Source organism: Notothenia rossii (genome assembly GCF_949606895.1).
Source record: "Notothenia rossii genome assembly, chromosome: 10".
Classification (NCBI taxonomy): Eukaryota; Metazoa; Chordata; class Actinopteri; order Perciformes; family Nototheniidae; genus Notothenia; species Notothenia rossii.
The window spans coordinates 64231235-64250170 of record NC_136908.1 but is presented as its reverse complement, the minus strand read 5'-3'; the positions used below and the strand labels follow the sequence as shown (position 1 = coordinate 64250170).

General features: G+C 39.9%; 2 protein-coding genes across 2 annotated transcripts in view; one reads left to right on the top strand and one right to left on the bottom strand.

The window, feature by feature from the left end:
* Nucleotides 1-248: 248 nt before the first annotated feature.
* Nucleotides 249-13047, bottom strand: xpot (exportin, tRNA (nuclear export receptor for tRNAs)). Its single transcript, XM_079652669.1, has 5 exons — nucleotides 12910-13047; nucleotides 3770-3895; nucleotides 3106-3188; nucleotides 2959-3015; nucleotides 249-423 (listed from the first exon to the last, which is right to left on the bottom strand). Exons 2-5 carry the CDS (start codon nucleotides 3854-3856, stop codon nucleotides 258-260), a joined length of 393 nt encoding a protein of 130 aa, XP_079508795.1. The 5' UTR covers nucleotides 3857-3895; nucleotides 12910-13047; the 3' UTR covers nucleotides 249-257.
* Nucleotides 13048-14334: 1287 nt separating this feature from the next.
* rpl18a (ribosomal protein L18a) overlaps nucleotides 14335-18936 on the top strand; it is a 6395-nt gene continuing 1793 nt past the window's right edge. The window contains exons 1-3 of the mRNA XM_079652972.1: nucleotides 14335-14440; nucleotides 16387-16566; nucleotides 17665-17794. Coding sequence (XP_079509098.1) covers nucleotides 14423-14440; nucleotides 16387-16566; nucleotides 17665-17794 — 328 coding nt within the window. The 5' untranslated portion in view covers nucleotides 14335-14422. The remainder of the gene's footprint in view (nucleotides 14441-16386; nucleotides 16567-17664; nucleotides 17795-18936) is intronic.

Below are 18936 nucleotides of genomic sequence, written 5' to 3'. Positions count from 1 at the left end.
GAAGAAGTTTTGATATTGTCGTGATTCTCCCTTTGAAAACAAGTATTCAATCCAGTAATGTGTTCAAATGTCTGGAAAATAACTGAATATTTTTTGGAATAAAACGTAAAAATAATGTTGTAAAATGTCACATTTCCTTTTTTATCCAGAAATGTGTTAAAAATGTGGGAAACGTAACAAATGTGTGAAAAAGTGTCCAGAATGTCCAGAAAAAATGTAAAAATAATCTAAAAATGGGTAAAAAAGGTCTGAATATTTCATCCAGAATAATCTGCAAAAACAACAAAAATAAAATCCAGAACTGATTTAAAATCCAGAATTGATTTAAAAAGCATAAAGCTATTATTTAGTACCTGAATCTGCAGCCACTTCATGAGCGTCTCTCTGATGAGCTGCTGCTGAACCGCACTCAGACCGGCGTGTCTGCAACACAAACACAACGTCAACACAACGTCAACACAAACACAACATCAACACAAACACAACATCAACACAAACACAACCTCAACACAACGTCAACACAAACACAACATCAACACAAACACAACGTCAACACAAACACAACGTCAACACAAACACAACACAACGTCAACACAAACACAACACAAACACAACATCAACACAAACACAACGTCAACACAAAAACAACACAACGTCAACACAAACACAACACAAACACAACATCAACACAACACAACGTCAACACAACGTCAACACAAACACAACATCAACACAAACACAACGTCAACACAAACACAACATCAACACAAACACAACGTCAACACAAACACAACACAACGTCAACACAAACACAACATCAACACAACACAACGTCAACACAACGTCAACACAAACACAACGTCAACACAAACACAACGTCAACACAACGTCAACACAAACACAACGTCAACACAACGTCAACACAAACACCAACACAACACAACCTCAACACAAACACAACATCAACACAACACAACGTCAACACAAACACCAACACAAACACAACATCAACACAAAGTCAACACAAACACAACATCAACACAAACACAATGTCAACACAACGTCAACACAAACACAACACAAACACAACATCAACACAAACACAATGTCAACACAACGTCAACACAAACACAACACAAACACAACATCAACACAACACAACGTCAACACAACGTCAACACAAACACAACACAAACACAACATCAACACAACACAATGTCAACACAACGTCAACACAAACACAACATCAACACAAACACAATGTCAACACAACGTCAACACAAACACAACACAAACACAACATCAACACAACACAACGTCAACACAACGTCAACACAAACACAACGTCAACACAACGTCAACACAAACACAACGTCAACACAAACACAACGTCAACACAACGTCAACACAAACACCAACACAACACAACCTCAACACAAACACAACATCAACACAACACAACGTCAACACAAACACCAACACAAACACAACATCAACACAAACACAACATCAACACAAACACAACGTCAACACAACGTCAACACAAACACCAACACAACACAACCTCAACACAAACACAACATCAACACAACACAACGTCAACACAAACACCAACACAACACAACCTCAACACAAACACAACATCAACACAACACAACATCAACACAAACACAACGTCAACACAACGTCAACACAAACACAACATCAACACAAACACAATGTCAACACAACATCAACACAAACACAACCTCAACACAACACAAACACAACCTCAACACAAACGTCAACACAAACACAACATCAACACAACACAACCTCAACACAACACAAACACAACCTCAACACAATGTCAACACAACATCAACACAAACACAACCTCAACACAACACAAACACAACGTCAACACAACGTCAACACAAACACAACGTCAACACAACGTCAACACAAACACCAACACAACACAACCTCAACACAAACACAACATCAACACAACACAACGTCAACACAAACACCAACACAAACACAACATCAACACAAACACAACGTCAACACAACGTCAACACAAACACAACATCAACACAAACACAATGTCAACACAACGTCAACACAAACACAACATCAACACAAACACAATGTCAACACAACGTCAACACAAACACAACACAAACACAACATCAACACAACACAACGTCAACACAACGTCAACACAACGTCAACACAAACACAACGTCAACACAAACACAACGTCAACACAACGTCAACACAAACACCAACACAACACAACCTCAACACAAACACAACATCAACACAACACAACGTCAACACAAACACCAACACAAACACAACATCAACACAAACACAACATCAACACAAACACAACGTCAACACAAACACCAACACAACACAACCTCAACACAAACACAACATCAACACAACACAACGTCAACACAAACACCAACACAACACAACCTCAACACAAACACAACATCAACACAACACAACATCAACACAAAGTCAACACAACGTCAACACAAACACAACATCAACACAAACACAATGTCAACACAACATCAACACAAACACAACCTCAACACAACACAAACACAACCTCAACACAAACGTCAACACAAACACAACATCAACATAAACACAACCTCAACACAATGTCAACACAAACACAACGTCAACACAACCTCAACATCAACACAACACAAACATCAACACAATGTCAACACAAACACAACATCAACACAACGTCAACACAACCTCAACATACCGTCAACACAAACACAACACAAAAACAACCTCAACACAACGTCAACACAAACACAACCTCAACACAACACAAACACAACGTCAACACAACACAAACACAACATCAACACAAACACAACATTAATGCATGTTTCTGCAAAATAAACAACATCAATATATCCTCCTCCTCTTCCTCCTCCTCACCTGAAGCGGATCTGATGCTCCAGCACTTGGAAGCAGAAGAACTTCACATGGTCATCACTGGAACAGATAAACATGTTAACACACACACACACACACACACACACCATTCACTTTATTCATATTAAAGGTGTGTGTGTTGGCACTCACTTGTAGATGCCTTTAGAGAGAGCCTCGGCACAAACCTCCCAGCCATCCTGAGACTCCTTCAGCTGCTCAAAGTACGCCATGGCCTGAACACACACACACACACACACACACACACACACACACACACACACACACACACACACACACACACACACACACACACACACACACACACACACACACACACACACACACACACACACACACACACACACACACACACACACACACACACACACACACACACACACACACACACACACACACACACACACACACACACACACACACGTAAGTAAAGTGTAAGAACGAACATTGGAAAAAGTGGAGAATTTTTTTTTTAAATGTCAAAAGAATAATCAGAAATATGACGAAAAAAATCAGATAAAAAGTTGGAACAAAAGAATATATTTTGGAGAAAAAGTGTAAAAATCTCCAGAAAAAGAGTTTAAAAAAAGGTCCAAAGAATTAAGAAAATCTGTCTGAAAAAAATGATAGAATAACACAAAAACTAGCGTGGCCTCGTCCTAACGGTTAGTGTTAGTGACATGTTATAATCGGGGGAAATAAAAAAAAAAATCTGAAAAATGTCATAAGAAATATCGGAAACATATTTTTTTTTAAATCAGGAAAATGTCAAAAATGGATGGAATAAAGGTCTCACCCTGTGTCTGTAGCGGGCGTCGGCATTGGGGTTGAGCCCCAGCAGGGCCTGCTCGTCCATGATCACACAGACAGACTGGCAGGCCATCCAGTGTTAGCTTAGCTTCAGATAGCTGCTCTCTCTCATCTGCAGGAAGCACAGGAACACACATCAAATATATCACTTTCAGAGGGGGGTGGCTTTGACCATGGTCAGCTGACGTAAGAGTCATCAGCAGCTTCAGGTTTGTTTAGACGCCAAAACGACAGCTAATGTTGTTTCACCTGGATTACACCAGGTGTGTATAGAGGTCAGCAGGTGTAGGTCAGTATGTAGTGTCTCTACTTTAAAGAGTTCTCTCCTGCTGATGTTCAGGTGTATATCAGTATGTAGTGTCTCTACTTTAAAGAGTCCTCTCCTGCTGATGTTCATGTGTATATCAGTATGTAGTGTCTCTACTTTAAAGAGTCCTCTCCTGCTGATGTTCAGGTGTATATCAGTATGTAGTGTCTCTACTTTAAAGAGTCCTCTCCTGCTGATGTTCATGTGTATATCAGTATGTAGTGTCTCTACTTTAAAGAGTCCTCTCCTGCTGATGTTCAGGTGTATATCAGTATGCAGTGTCTCTACTTTAAAGAGTCCTCTCCTGCTGGTGTTCAGATGTATATCAGTATGTAGTGTCTCTACTTTAAAGAGTCCTCTCCTGCTGGTGTTCAGATGTATATCAGTATGTAGTGTCTCTACTTTAAAGAGTCCTCTCCTGCTGATGTTCAGGTGTATATCAGTATGTAGTGTCTCTACTTTAAAGAGTCCTCTCCTGCTGGTGTTCAGGTGTATATCAGTATGTAGTGTCTCTACTTTAAAGAGTCCTCTCCTGCTGATGTTCAGGTGTATATCAGTATGTAGTGTCTCTACTTTAAAGAGTCCTCTCCTGCTGATGTTCAGGTGTATATCAGTATGTAGTGTTTCTACTTTAAAGAGTCCTCTCCTGCTGGTGTTCAGGTGTATATCAGTATGTAGTGTCTCTACTTTAAAGAGTCCTCTCCTGATGATGTTCAGGTGTATATCAGTATGTAGTGTCTCTACTTTAAAGAGTCCTCTTCTGCTGATGTTCAGGTGTATATCAGTATGTAGTGTCTCTACTTTAAAGAGTCCTCTCCTGCTGATGTTCAAGTGTATATCAGTATGTAGTGTTTCTACTTTAAAGAGTCCTCTCCTGCTGATGTTCAGGTGTATATCAGTATGTAGTGTCTCTACTTTAAAGAGTCCTCTCCTGCTGATGTTCAGGTGTATATCAGTCTGTAGTGTCTCTACTTTAAAGAGTCCTCTTCTGCTGATGTTCAGGTGTATATCAGTATGTAGTGTGTCTACTTTAAAGAGTCCTCTCCTGCTGATGTTCAGATGTATATCAGTATGTAGTGTCTCTACTTTAAAGAGTCCTCTCCTGCTGATGTTCAGGTGTATATCAGTATGTAGTGTCTCTACTTTAAAGAGTCCTCTCCTGCTGATGTTCAGGTGTATATCAGTATGTAGTGTCTCTACTTTAAAGAGTCCTCTCCTGCTGATGTTCAGGTGTATATCAGTATGTAGGGTCTCTACTTTAAAGAGTCCTCTCCTGCTGATGTTCAGGTGTATATCAGTATGTAGTGTCTCTACTTTAAAGAGTCCTCTCCTGCTGATGTTCAGATGTATATCAGTATGTAGGGTCTCTACTTTAAAGAGTCCTCTCCTGCTGATGTTCAGGTGTATATCAGTATGTAGTGTCTCTACTTTAAAGAGTCCTCTCCTGCTGATGTTCAGGCGTATATCAGTATGTAGTGTCTCTACTTTAAAGAGTCCTCTCCTGCTGATGTTCAGGTGTATATCAGTATGTAGTGTCTCTACTTTAAAGAGTCCTCTCCTGCTGATGTTCAGGTGTATATCAGTATGTAGAGTCTCTACTTTAAAGAGTCCTCTCCTGCTGATGTTCAGATGTATATCAGTATGTAGAGTCTCTACTTTAAAGAGTCCTCTCCTGCTGATGTTCAGGTGTATATCAGTATGTAGAGTCTCTACTTTAAAGAGTCCTCTCCTGCTGATGTTCAGGTGTATATCAGTATGTAGTGTCTCTACTTTAAAGAGTCCTCTCCTGCTGATGTTCAGGTGTATATCAGTATGTAGTGTCTCTACTTTAAAGAGTCCTCTCCTGCTGATGTTCAGGTGTATATCAGTATGTAGTGTCTCTACTTTAAAGAGTCCTCTCCTGCTGATGTTCAGGTGTATATCAGTATGTAGAGTCTCTACTTTAAAGAGTCCTCTCCTGCTGATGTTCAGGTGTATATCAGTATGTAGGGTCTCTACTTTAAAGAGTCCTCTCCTGCTGATGTTCAGATGTATATCAGTATGTAGGGTCTCTACTTTAAAGAGTCCTCTCCTGCTGATGTTCAGGTGTATATCAGTATGTAGTGTCTCTACTTTAAAGAGTCCTCTCCTGCTGATGTTCAGATGTATATCAGTATGTAGGGTCTCTACTTTAAAGAGTCCTCTCCTGCTGATGTTCAGGTGTATATCAGTATGTAGTGTCTCTACTTTAAAGAGTCCTCTCCTGCTGATGTTCAGGTGTATATCAGTATGTAGTGTCTCTACTTTAAAGAGTCCTCTCTTGCTGATGTTCAGGTGTATATCAGTATGTAGTGTCTCTACTTTAAAGAGTCCTCTCCTGCTGATGTTCAGGTGTATATCAGTATGTAGTGTCTCTACTTTAAAGAGTCCTCTCCTGCTGATGTTCAGGTGTATATCAGTATGTAGTGTCTCTACTTTAAAGAGTCCTCTCCTGCTGATGTTCAGGTGTATATCAGTATGTAGTGTCTCTACTTTAAAGAGTCCTCTCCTGCTGATGTTCAGGTGTATATCAGTATGTAGTGTCTCTACTTTAAAGAGTCCTCTCCAGCTGATGTTCAGGTGTATATCAGTATGCAGTGTCTCTACTTTAAAGAGTCCTCTCCTGCTGATGTTCAGGTGTATATCAGTATGTAGTGTCTCTACTTTAAAGAGTCCTCTCCTGCTGATGTTCAGGTGTATATCAGTATGTAGTGTCTCTACTTTAAAGAGTCCTCTCCTGCTGATGTTCAGGTGTATATCAGTATGTAGTGTCTCTACTTTAAAGAGTCCTCTCCTGCTGATGTTCAGGTGTATATCAGTATGTAGTGTCTCTACTTTAAAGAGTCCTCTCCTGCTGATGTTCAGGTGTATATCAGTATGTAGTGTCTCTACTTTAAAGAGTCCTCTCCAGCTGATGTTCAGGTGTATATCAGTATGCAGTGTCTCTACTTTAAAGAGTCCTCTCCTGCTGATGTTCAGGTGTATATCAGTATGCAGTGTCTCTGCTTTAAAGAGTCCTCTCCAGCTGATGTTCATGTGATAGGTGTGTTTGTTCTCCTCCACAGCAGGTAGTGTATGGACATATGAGAATAACACCTTTCATTTGAAAAGTCCCACCTAGAATATAACCAAAGAGTTTTTATTTTATCAAACACTACTAATAGTTTCCTCTTTGTCGTTTTACTTCATATTTTTCTTTATATCTTCCTTAAAGGTGAGTTTGAGAAACCGGCTCGAGATACACTTGTTGTTATATTCAAAGGAATGCTCTCAACATCCCGATAGCAATGAATATCTGAAGTGCTTTGAAGCCGTGGTGCTGTAAAAAGCACGACCAATCATCTGAGCCGGCTAAAGTAACTGGATGGCCTACCTGCCTGTCAGCCTTCCATCTGTGCACAAACTGATCTCTGCTCTCATTGGTCATGTGCGCGTTCGTGTGTGTTGGAGGAGGGGCTCTGTGAGGAAGTGGCAGATTTTCTCCGGTTGTGTATTTTCTAATTCTAGCCACTCAAGCTGGTTTCTCAAAAATGACCTACCCCACCTTTAAGGGTAAATACTTCTTGTTTAGTCAACACTGTAATATTTAAGCAATAGCTCACGACAGGCCGTGATATATGCTCATTATACCACGGCTAAGGGGCGTGGTAGATGCTCATTATACCACGGCTAAGGGGCGTGGTTCAACCCCCTTAGCTGTGATCAGGGGTGAAAGTGGTTTGAATTTCTTGCAGGTACTATAATGCTACCCCGACCTTCATTGGTTCATATTGTTCTCCTCCCGCCCCCAGCTTCATGCATCCCTGAACACAAACTTCACATTTTTAATGTCTTTATGGGGTAGAAATTAGAAACACTTGACAATATGTATAGTCAATTATTTATTTTCAATTGTGCATACAACTTGTGTCAAAACTTAACAGACCATTAGCAAGGCATGTTGAGGGACGTAAACTACACACTTTTCCACATTTTCCACAGAGGGCTGAAGTAGCTCTCCTCTTCTGTGTACCGGCGAGCCATGCAGCTTGTTGGGTGGGCTGCTCTTCTTCCTTTGCCCAGCCAGGTCTTCACATAAGGCAGTGGATCCCACTGTCTGCATGGTGGTCCCACAGAGCTGATGAAGAGGAGATTTGCTGCATTTTTTGTTGTAAGTTTGCTCCTATACTCAGTTATGATGTTATTCATTGTGCTGAACCCCCGTTCACAGTCAGCATTGCTTGGAGACAGTGCCACTGCCATGAGCAACTTCTTCATTTTGTTGGGAATGTTTCTTCCTCCACTGGCCTTGTATTCTGTGAATCCAAGATGGGCCTATTGTTGGTTCACATGTAGGACATCACACAAAGCCCTCACCTCATTATCTCCAAATCGAGGATTGTCATGGTCCCAGTTGTCAGGGTTGAGGACTGCCATTTGATTGATAAGGCTGTTATAAGCCTCTTTTCGGTTGGCTGCAACACTGGCCTGTGCTCTGTTTGCTGTGGTTGTGAAGAGTCTTTTTTTCATATTGTCTGCCATTGTCTGCCTGTTATTGTATATTTAATATTTTTCACTCCCTTCTCTATTTCAAGTGAGGGTGCATAACATTCAACTGGGACCCTTATGCACCCCCGTAGAACCGGGCCTGGAGGTGGCCAAACTACGGCCCGCGGGCCACATGCGGCCCGTTGATGTGTTTAATGTGGCCCGTCCAATATTGGTATAAATGAGCCAGGGTTCCCGCGCTGATCTTAAAAAGCCTTAAAGTCTAAAATACAACGATCCAATTTTTATTTATGTTATCCCCCACTGTCCACACGCCGCGCGCGCCGCGAAAAGTCCCTTCCTCCCTAGTTGTCGCAGCTGCGCGTCGACGTCGCCCCGCGCGCGGGAGAATGAGATTAAAACAACCCTCAGCCCGACATGAATCAAGACGGAACCAAACAATGCCCCCCGGCCCGGCTGTCACATTGATACATCATTGTGGCCCCTGAGCCAAAAAGTTTGGCCACCCCTGTTGTAGGACATTAACGATAAAACAGAATATTGTTGTTCTACTTTTAGACATCTCGAGATCGACTGGGGATCGACTGGTTGGGCACCCCATATAGAGATATATAGTTTGCTAGTTAGCTAACTTATTATATTCATCATGGCCAGGTTCATGTCCATTCTCTGGGCTAAATAAGCATCATCACCTGTGTCATCTGTGGGCGTTGTTTTTCTAATTTTAATCACATTCTGAGTTTCTTCTTCCCTTGAAAACGAGGTGATTCACCTCAAGGGGTTTATCCTAATAAAGAAATTTGAATATATCTCTCTCCTTTCTCTTAAACATCTGAAGAGTCATCGTTTGCATTTTTGCTTTAATTACCACGTAGCCTAATTTTCTAGCTGTCATTCAGTCACTCCATTCTTTTCTCCTCCCGCTGTTCTGATCAAGTGGGAAAAAGCTATTATGTGACCCGCTCTATCGAAATCAGTCGGAAGTCGCAACGGCTCATTTCAAAAATAAACGTGGATTTGCGTAAAAAAATAGTTTTTCGGGGTTCGGGTGTTTTGTTTGATTTTAAATAAACAAAGTCTTGGCTTTCAGAATATGAAACTTGTTTCGACAAATTCAGATGATAAATACAACTTAGAAGCTTGTAACGGCATAATTACAAGCGGAGAACGGAGTAACTTGAGGTCACAGCAGGCATAACAACAGCTGGTGTTTCTCGTTACTGTTTTCCCCGGGACACAAACACAATACGCACAAACAAAAAAATACACAAACACACACACGTATACACACACACACATACACAAACACACACACGTATACACACACACACACACACACACAAACACACACACTCGCGAGCTTCCCCCAGACCAGTAATCCAAACCAAAATATCTGCCCTTCGTAGTATAAATTCCACGGGTGGAGCTGTCAATTCTTCCTGGTCCTCCGGACCGCCTGGAAATCTCTTACCGGTACTAAGGACCGGGTAGGACCGGCACACTTTCAACACTGGCTGTGATATAATGAGCATATATCACGGCCTGAAGTGAGCTATTGCTTTTATAAAACGGTTACCAAGTGTGGCAATATGAAAGAAAAACACACTCTAATTTAAATAGTTTTTATTTGTAAATAATGATGTTCAAAATAAAATAGTCCCTCCGTTGCCTTCTGCACGAAACATAGTGCGAGGTGGTTGCTATGCAACAACACTAACAGCTGGCGAACATATTAGACAGAGAGCGTTGATCCATTATTTGGTTGTTTATTTACATTAATGTGTATGTTGCTGTTTATTGTGCTTCCACTGAAAACCTGTCCAGCATCAGTAGCATGGCTTACGAGGTCACTTGTATAGGTTGAGGTTGTTCTAGGCCAGGGGTGTCAAACTCAAGGCCCGGGGGCCACATCCGGCCCGCGGCTCCATTTTCTGTGGCCCCACAAGAGCGTGCAAAGAATATAATTTGTTTATTATACGGTTACATGCTACTTTACAGAAGCACGTTGCCCATAAACTACATGTCCCACAATGCATCTCAAATTAAGAGTTTTTTCTCAGAATTTGCATTTTGTTCTTCAAAATATGCATTTTTTCTTAGAATTAGATTTTTTTTTCAAAATGTTACTTTTTATTTCAAAAATATTTTTTCTCCAGAACTTGGCTTTTCGTTTTAAATCATTTTGTAACATTCTCACTGAAGAGACTTGCAATTATTTGCCCTAGACTTCTGCTTTCAGACGTAGTTAATGATGAAGTTATTAACCTATCCGATAATAATCCAATGCAGAGGCAATCATGTAATATAATACATTATTTTATATATATTAAATATTTATATATGTATTTTTATATAGTCTTAAAGTTACAACCGGCCCTTTGAGTGCAACCATAATGCTGATGTGGCCCGTGATGAAATTGAGTTTGACACCCCTGTTCGAGGCTGTTGCTTGGCGTGGAGAGAATATTGCTCCACTTTCTCCGGTCCCTGAGATTGGGCTTCCAGTAGCTCTGGAGAGAGCTTTCGCACCTGTGGCCACTAACGGTCATCATGTCTCTGCTTTGTTTCAAGACCCGCATCAGAAAGCTTTTGAATGGTGCTACTTTCCCAGTTGGTCTACCTGCTCTTCACGTAGCTCTGCATGTCGTAGTGTAGGTGCTCTCTTGAGATAGGAACTGCTCAGTCCACTCCTCCATACTATAGTGAGACCCCCCCCGGAAGTCCAAGTTAATCTTAAATGTTTCCATCTTATGCTTTGTAAGTTTGTTTCGTAACGGAAGAAATGTAAATATATTTATGAAACGGACAAATCAAATACAGCAATCTGATTGGTCGATAGTGTTTTTGCGGACATCTTTGATTACAGATTTGAAAACATCGTTGCTTGCTTTAAAAGTAGCACAATTCATTATGTTAAACCTTCAAAAGTATCTAGATATCCCTGCCCTAATGCCAAAGGAACTGCACACTGAATATGTTTTGCCGTTTGATGTCTCTGTCTGGACCGCTGCGTCAAAAAGGAGGGTTTCTGCCCCGTTGCTTCTCCGCTGCGTTCTTGTTCCAGCAGTTTGCTTTTCAGTCCAACTGTATACTGTGTTTCTCAGGCGCGGAGGGATACTGACTTGTTGTGAAAAGTAACTTACAATTCTACCCGTGGTATACGCTCAGTATATCACGGCTAAGAACCAATCAGATTGCTTGATTTGACTTGTCCGTTTTATAGTGTGTAATATACAGCTTTCACTCAACACAACTAGGCCACGAGTGTTCTCTCACGAGTGTGTTGGAAGAAGAGCTAGTATGGATCCTAAAAGTATTATAAACAGCATTATAGTGGATATAATGACAGCTCATCTTTCCTAACATCAGTCAACACCTCCAGTGTCAACAACAACAACAATAAAAACACTTCTTATTTTCATTATATATCACAGAAGAAGTACCATATGTCTTTACTAAATAAAACTAGGCATGTGTTGTTGTGTGTTAGTGATTATCTACCGTCCTGTATTCATTGATGATCCTGATATATAAAATGTAATAAAAAGGTGTATATTTGACACTAATATTATTTACTTAAAGCAGCTTCATGTTGTGTATTAATATACGTGTTTAGAGGATATCCTGACAGCTCATCCTCCCTACATGATGCAACACACAGTCAACACCTTCACACTCAATATAACATATATAGACAGACAATAACAGTTTGTGCCTCTACTACAGCTAACTGGCATTCTGATGAATGACATGTGATACAAAGGTGTATATTTGACACTAATATCTACTTAAAAGCAGTATTATTGTGTGTATTTATATATCTATTTACAGTGGATATAATGACAGCTCATCCTCCCTACATGATGTAACACACAGTCAACACCTCCATGTCTCCTTTACAGTGTCAACAACAACAATAATACAAACACACATACTTCACATATAAGGGGTTACATGTGTATAAATATGACCTGGGCTGTGGATCCTATAAGTTACATGCTAACCAGCTAACATGCTAACAACTTCACATTTAGAAACGCTGCTAACTGAAGCTAGCATTAGCATCATAGCTGTGTGACTTCGTTCATTAAACACTTTTAACAAACCCTAAAACACCAGTCATCCCCGGAGCAGTGTTATTGACATTAATGTTGGTATTTCAGGATAAGTAGATGAAGTTTTAACGTGTTTTTAAATGTCAGTTGGTCAGGTAACGGTTACCTAAAGAACATCTCGCGATGAGAAACTGACGTGAGACGTTTTTAACCGAGATTTACACAATAATAACAGAGAGTAGATGAGAGGAAACGTACCTTAATTAAAACTTAATAGATTAATGTGTTTCACCCCACGTCAGTTCATCATGGAGCCGCTGAGAATCATCCAGAAATCTGCTGCATGTCGTCGGACTGAGAGGAGCGGCGTGTCCGGCCGTTAACATCCGGGTCACACAGGAAGCACTACGGTACGGGTTTTCCTCATGGTTTTCCTTCTTTCTTTTTTACTTATTTTTTTCCCTTCTTTTTCTATGAAGAGTTACTTAGCGAAGAGTTACTTAGCAAAGCCGTAACAATATTAATAAATGTATAAAAAATAATATTTACTTTAATATATTTTAACCACAGTTTTTTTTTGGAAGAGAAATGTAGCGTAGCGGTAAAAATATTGATACATATTAAAAACAAATATATTTAAGGGTTTATTTTTATAAAGAAATAAAACAATGTTTTAATATATTTTAACAATTTTTTTTGTGGGGGGATGGCTAAGTGTACTTAGTATACTTAGAGATAAAAATGATAATGTAAAGGTTTTATATATTTTCACCAGTTATTTTACGCTGTAGATGTAAACATGTGATATTTGTTTTCTTTTTTTCTTACATTTTCTTAGCATTTTTTGGAACGGATAACGAAGCGTATCCGTAAAAATATTTATAAAAATTATATATTTTTAAATATATATATTTTAAACACGGTTATGTTATCTAATTGATTTGTAGATTTAGGAAAATGTGTTTATTTTATTATTTATTTTTTTCAGTTGTTTAGGATCGGATATATAGCGTAGCAACGAAAATAATGATTTTTTTATTTTATTCAAAAAAACAATGTATGAATGTTAATATATTCTATTGTCAATTTCAACTACATCACTCTTTAAAAATAGAGAATAACCTGGCTTTGATTACACGTTGGCTACCAATTTCCCTCGCCTTTTACGTTTCAAATTAACGTATATTTTTCAATTTTTAATCTAGTATTATTATATATTTTTATTTTATTTATTGTTTTTTTAGGGAAATATACGTAGCGTAGCCGTCAAAATATTAATACTAAATAATATTGTTTTTTTATATATTTTAACCACAAAATAATATTTCTCTTTTATATTTTAACCGCAGTTATATTATGTTATATTTCTATAAATTGTATGATATTTAGCGTATTTACATTATTTATTTATATTTTTAAGACGTCAAATGTTTCCGAGTGACGGTCAAGACTGAGTCTGAAGTTCGTTTCGGATTCGTATGAGCAAAAAACATATATAGATCTTGCGGTTTATTGAAAATAAAACAAAATGGTCATTCAATTTTTTTCTAAATAAATACCAATATTTCAAAGAACAGTACAAGTTTTCAATTTTAATCGTATTATTATTATAAAATATAATAAATATTTAAAAAGTATAATTACCAACGTGAGACCATCTTCTGTCTGAGTCCCCGGATGTCCCGCCTTTCCCCGCCTCTTAGTCCATATGACGTCAGCAGGCTCCTCCTTCCAGCTTCCTCTTTTCCCGTGGCAGTGACAGACTGACACCATGAAGGCGTCCGGCACAGTACGTAAAACCTTTAAAATCCACATTTAAACCCGAAACACACGGGATACACGAACCGATGTCGCTTTATAACACTATGTGTGTACTATTTATGTATTAACATTTCGGAAAAATCTAGAAATTAGTGACATTTTGCGTGTTTTTCGTCCCGGTTTGAGGGTCCAACATGGCGGGTGCTAGACCATGTGGAGACCGACCGTTAACATGAGACTCCGTTAGAAATCACTACTATTCTTTAAATATACAACACAATTCAGACATCCTTACTTGTAGAGCTATGTGTGTCTAATCATCAGCTAAACGCACCACATGATTCGTTTTTAGCTGTGGCTTTAAGCTAATTTAAAGCTAACAAATGCTAACGTGTTTTCTAACTTAACTTCAATGGAAGCTAACTAATGCTAACTGCTAACGTGGTGCTAATGTGTTTCCTCCGCAACGTGGGATTAGCATGTAGCTTTCTATAAGTGATCTGCTTGTATTTTAAACGGGTTTTAAATTGTCAAGTGTGTTTTTTAACAGTATATAAAGTTGATTAAAGAGCCCCTCTCCTGTGTCAAATAGCGAGGCTAGTTTGAAGGGTTCTAATAGTTTCTACAGAATTCCTAATGCTAACATGCTAGCTCCAATGGTACATCATAACCAAGTTTAATGCCAGGTACATTTACCGTTTTATGGGGGGGCAAACATAAACAAGATGAGGAAATACATTGTAGGATGAGGTCAAAACTATACCTGCTATTTAGCATTAAAGTAGAATATGTATTAGGTATTTACCCCAGATCTAATCAAAGGAAAAGTACAATATAGTCTAAACATACATGCTCTGAGCTTTTGAACAAAACATGCATATCAATTACCAGTTCAAATCCAGCATGTTTTTTTTTACATTACATCCAAGTGTGACTTAAGTGTGTCAATAAAAATCATCTTGCTTCTTATAGTACAAAACATAACGAAGACGGCTAAAAAAACAAGCGAGTTAAATTGTTTGTCGTCTTACTTGACTGAGTGCAATAATTAATGTAAATAAACATCTTGAGCTTCGAAATATACACAATATACTCGTAACTAAAGCTTATGTAAAATGTAAGGATAGTTAGTAGCTAAAGGGTTGAGAATGTAATCAAAGATGTCCTTTTTTTCAACAGCAGCGTATTTTATTTGACAACAGAACATATTTAACATTTATGAAAGTATGCAAAGCCACAGAAAGTCCTCAACAGGGCGAAAGAGTGTTGACACGTTTCTAAGTCAGAGAAAAAGTCTCCAGTAAATCCACATTTTATTGTTCGTGTTAAAGTCACCCTAACTTTTTTCATTCTAAATTGAGTTTATTGCATATTAATTTAACCAGACCATATGACGAGGGATTTAAATGTAACTCTACGGACGCCTCCGGTCAACGTCTGGTAAATACTTCCTAATGGCGTTGACAGATTGATGAAACATGTCTATATTTATATGAATGTTGTCAAAGTGATGCACCCAAACCCAAAGGCCGTATCAGTGTGATATGATTTTGTCTGGTGTGCAAACAGGAAGTGAACCTTGTCGCCTTTCTTTGAGCTGCCGTGCCTCTGAAAGTGAATCCAAGGAGCTACAGATCTGTTGTGTATATTTCTATATATGTATTTAAAGTTATATATATATTACCTGTCGCCAGAGGTGGCTAATTAACTTGAGTACATGATGTGTGTACTTCTACTTGAGGAAAGGATGTGTGTACTTCTACTTGAAGAAAGGATGTGTGTACTTCTACTTGAAGAAAGGATGTGTGTACTTCTACTTCAGGAAAGGATGTGTGTACTTCTACTTGAAGAAAGGATGTGTGTACTTCTACTTGAGGAAAGGATGTGTGTACTTCTACTTGAGGAAAGGATGTGTGTACTTCTACTTCAGGAAAGGATGTGTGGACTTACTCTCTCTCTCTTGTGTTCCTGAAGCTTCGGGAGTATAAGGTCGTTGGGCGCTTGCTGCCCTCGGCAAAGAACCCGGCCCCCCCTCTGTACCGCATGAGGATCTTCGCCCCGAATCACGTGGTGGCGAAGTCCAGATTCTGGTACTTCGTTTCTCAGCTGAGGAAGATGAAGAAGGCGTCCGGAGAGACAGTCTACTGCGGACTGGTAAACAACAACAACACTCTCACACTGCAGACAACAACATGTACACAAAGACACCTTTTCTGAATTCAGAAGCTGCTTGTGTTTCATCAGACGAGGTAGACGTGCCTTTGTGTCCCGTGCAGCACATCAGGTCTAAACCGGTACACGGAGCATCCCAGTAGCTGTGATCTAAGAGCTCACTTCTCGTTCTACAGTCTTGAGAGAAGATGAGCTTCATATGGAACCCACCACGTTGGGATATTAGAACCTGCTCACTGAAGCATTTCTATCAGCTCTAACCGAAACACCTTCCTGTTTCCATAGAGATCTGTCTCTTGGCAGAACGACGTTAAAGTTGAATTATTATTATTAGTGCTCGTGTGGCATCAACGAGAGCAGCTGGTGCCGACTCGTCTGTCCAGATTATATTAATACGCTCTATTGTATATTTTACCAGAGAATACGAGCAGAGATTTAAACGAACTTCTGCAGACGCCTCGAGTCAAAGTCACTTAAACACCGACTGATGGAAACACTGGGACAGATGCGTGTATTTAAAAGACTCTGTGAATGATTAATACTATGTTTGAAGCAAAACATGCCAAGACTCATCGAAAAGTGAGATTTGAATAAGAACATTTATGATCGTGAACTTTGTAGAAACATGATTGTGAATGAATGCGTTTTACAATATCTCTGCAGTAAGTCTTAATGTCTGGATATGAATCAAAGTGCTGCACCCGAACCCAAAGGCCGTGTCAGTGTGATTTGGTTTGGTCTGGCGTGCAAACAGGAAGTGAACCTTGTCGCCTTTCTTTGGGCTGCCGTGCCTCTGAAAGTGAATCCAAGGAGCTACAGAACGTAACGATGCACCGCGCCCCGGCCTCTGGAATGCTCCTTCTGGGATTCGACCACTTTGTGGAGATTTAAGACGCGTTTCAGCCTTTGAGCGTTTAAATGCACTCCATGTTGTGAAAAGGGCATGAAGACGGGTAAACCTCAACATGTCGGATATCAACGGATCTAAACTCCCTTTAAGAAGCTTTTGGGGTTTACACGTCTCTGAACGACGTGCAGACTCTCCCCTTGGTCTCCGTATAATCTGTGTGTGTGTTTCAGGTCCATGAGAAGACTCCCCAGAAGGTGAAGAACTTTGGTATCTGGCTGCGTTACGACTCTCGCAGCGGGACACATAACATGTACCGAGAGTACAGAGACCTGACCACGTCTGCTGCTGTCACCCAGTGCTGTGAGTATTACACACACACACACACACACACACACACACACACACACACACACACACACACACACACCCCACAGGATGGAGGGTTGAATGCACCTAGAAAAAGGAGGGCTCGACATTAAGGACTGCCCGACGGCCCGGGGCCATCTAGTATTTAGCTCGGGCCATGAAGCCTCACCTGCTGGTTGACCGATCGGGCAATCTATTATGCCAGTCTCATGCAGCTCGCGGATCAGTAATGAGTGACCCGACAGTCAAACTAAACATATCTATAACTAGTTACGGTAGTTTGAGAGGTGATTAAAATAGCTACGTGTGATATTCTAACCTGAAGTTTGTGTTTTGTCCGCTCACCGCTGCATGTGATCATGCAGAGCTGCGTGTGGACTCGTCAGCAGCAGCTGATCTCTCTCTCCCGTCAGATTAGACTTCACTCGCGTTTATGTCCATATCGATCAGATCCAGCTAGTTCTAGCTAATGATATGACTACCTGCTTATTAAAAGACACCTAAACAATAAGCGTCGCTATGCAACCAGGTGAGGCCACAAAGTATAGCGCAGCATTATGCATTTGTTTACATGCCCACCGGAACCCCGAGGCATTAGCAACAGATCAACGCACAATCAACCCATACAGGACATCTCTTTCTCCACATTAAGTGTTAGACATTAGAATGGACTATTCTTGTCTGTCACATAAGTGGCGCAACTGAAGCGGTATTGCGCTAAAGGGAAATTATTTTGACCGAAGAGATTTAGATTTGCCGGCTAACGGGAACTCTGACGTCACCATTTTGTGTGCGTCGCGGATGCGCTCGGCTCCTCTCGAATGCTGCTCGGGTCTGCTTGGTCAGCTTCCGGATGAGGAAGCATTCATTCGACCAACTCACAGTAGATAACATTACAAACATTTTGAACAGGGGCCATAATGGCGTAAATAATGTTTGTTTTGGCAGTTACAACTGAATGTAATGTTTTCTACTTTTCTACATCTGGGAAGGCATTTGCCTTCAAACACAAACAAGAACAAACAAACAAGTGAAATGAAGAATAGAATTGAAATTGTACAACATAATATTGTGGTGGTTCATCTTATAATTCAGTCTAGAGAATGCACCAGACAGCATCTAAGACCTGCTAACAT

Excerpts from the sequence above, each read along its gene's own strand:
- xpot (XM_079652669.1), bottom strand. The coding sequence starts at position 3,856 with ATGGCCTGCCAGTCTGTCTGTGTGATCATGGACGAGCAGGCCCTGCTG. Across the intron at positions 3,016-3,105 it reads CTCTCTAAAGGCATCTACAA|TGATGACCATGTGAAGTTCT; the intron begins GTGAGTGCCAAC and ends TATCTGTTCCAG. Across the intron at positions 424-2,958 it reads GAGCATCAGATCCGCTTCAG|ACACGCCGGTCTGAGTGCGG; the intron begins GTGAGGAGGAGG and ends TTTGTGTTGCAG.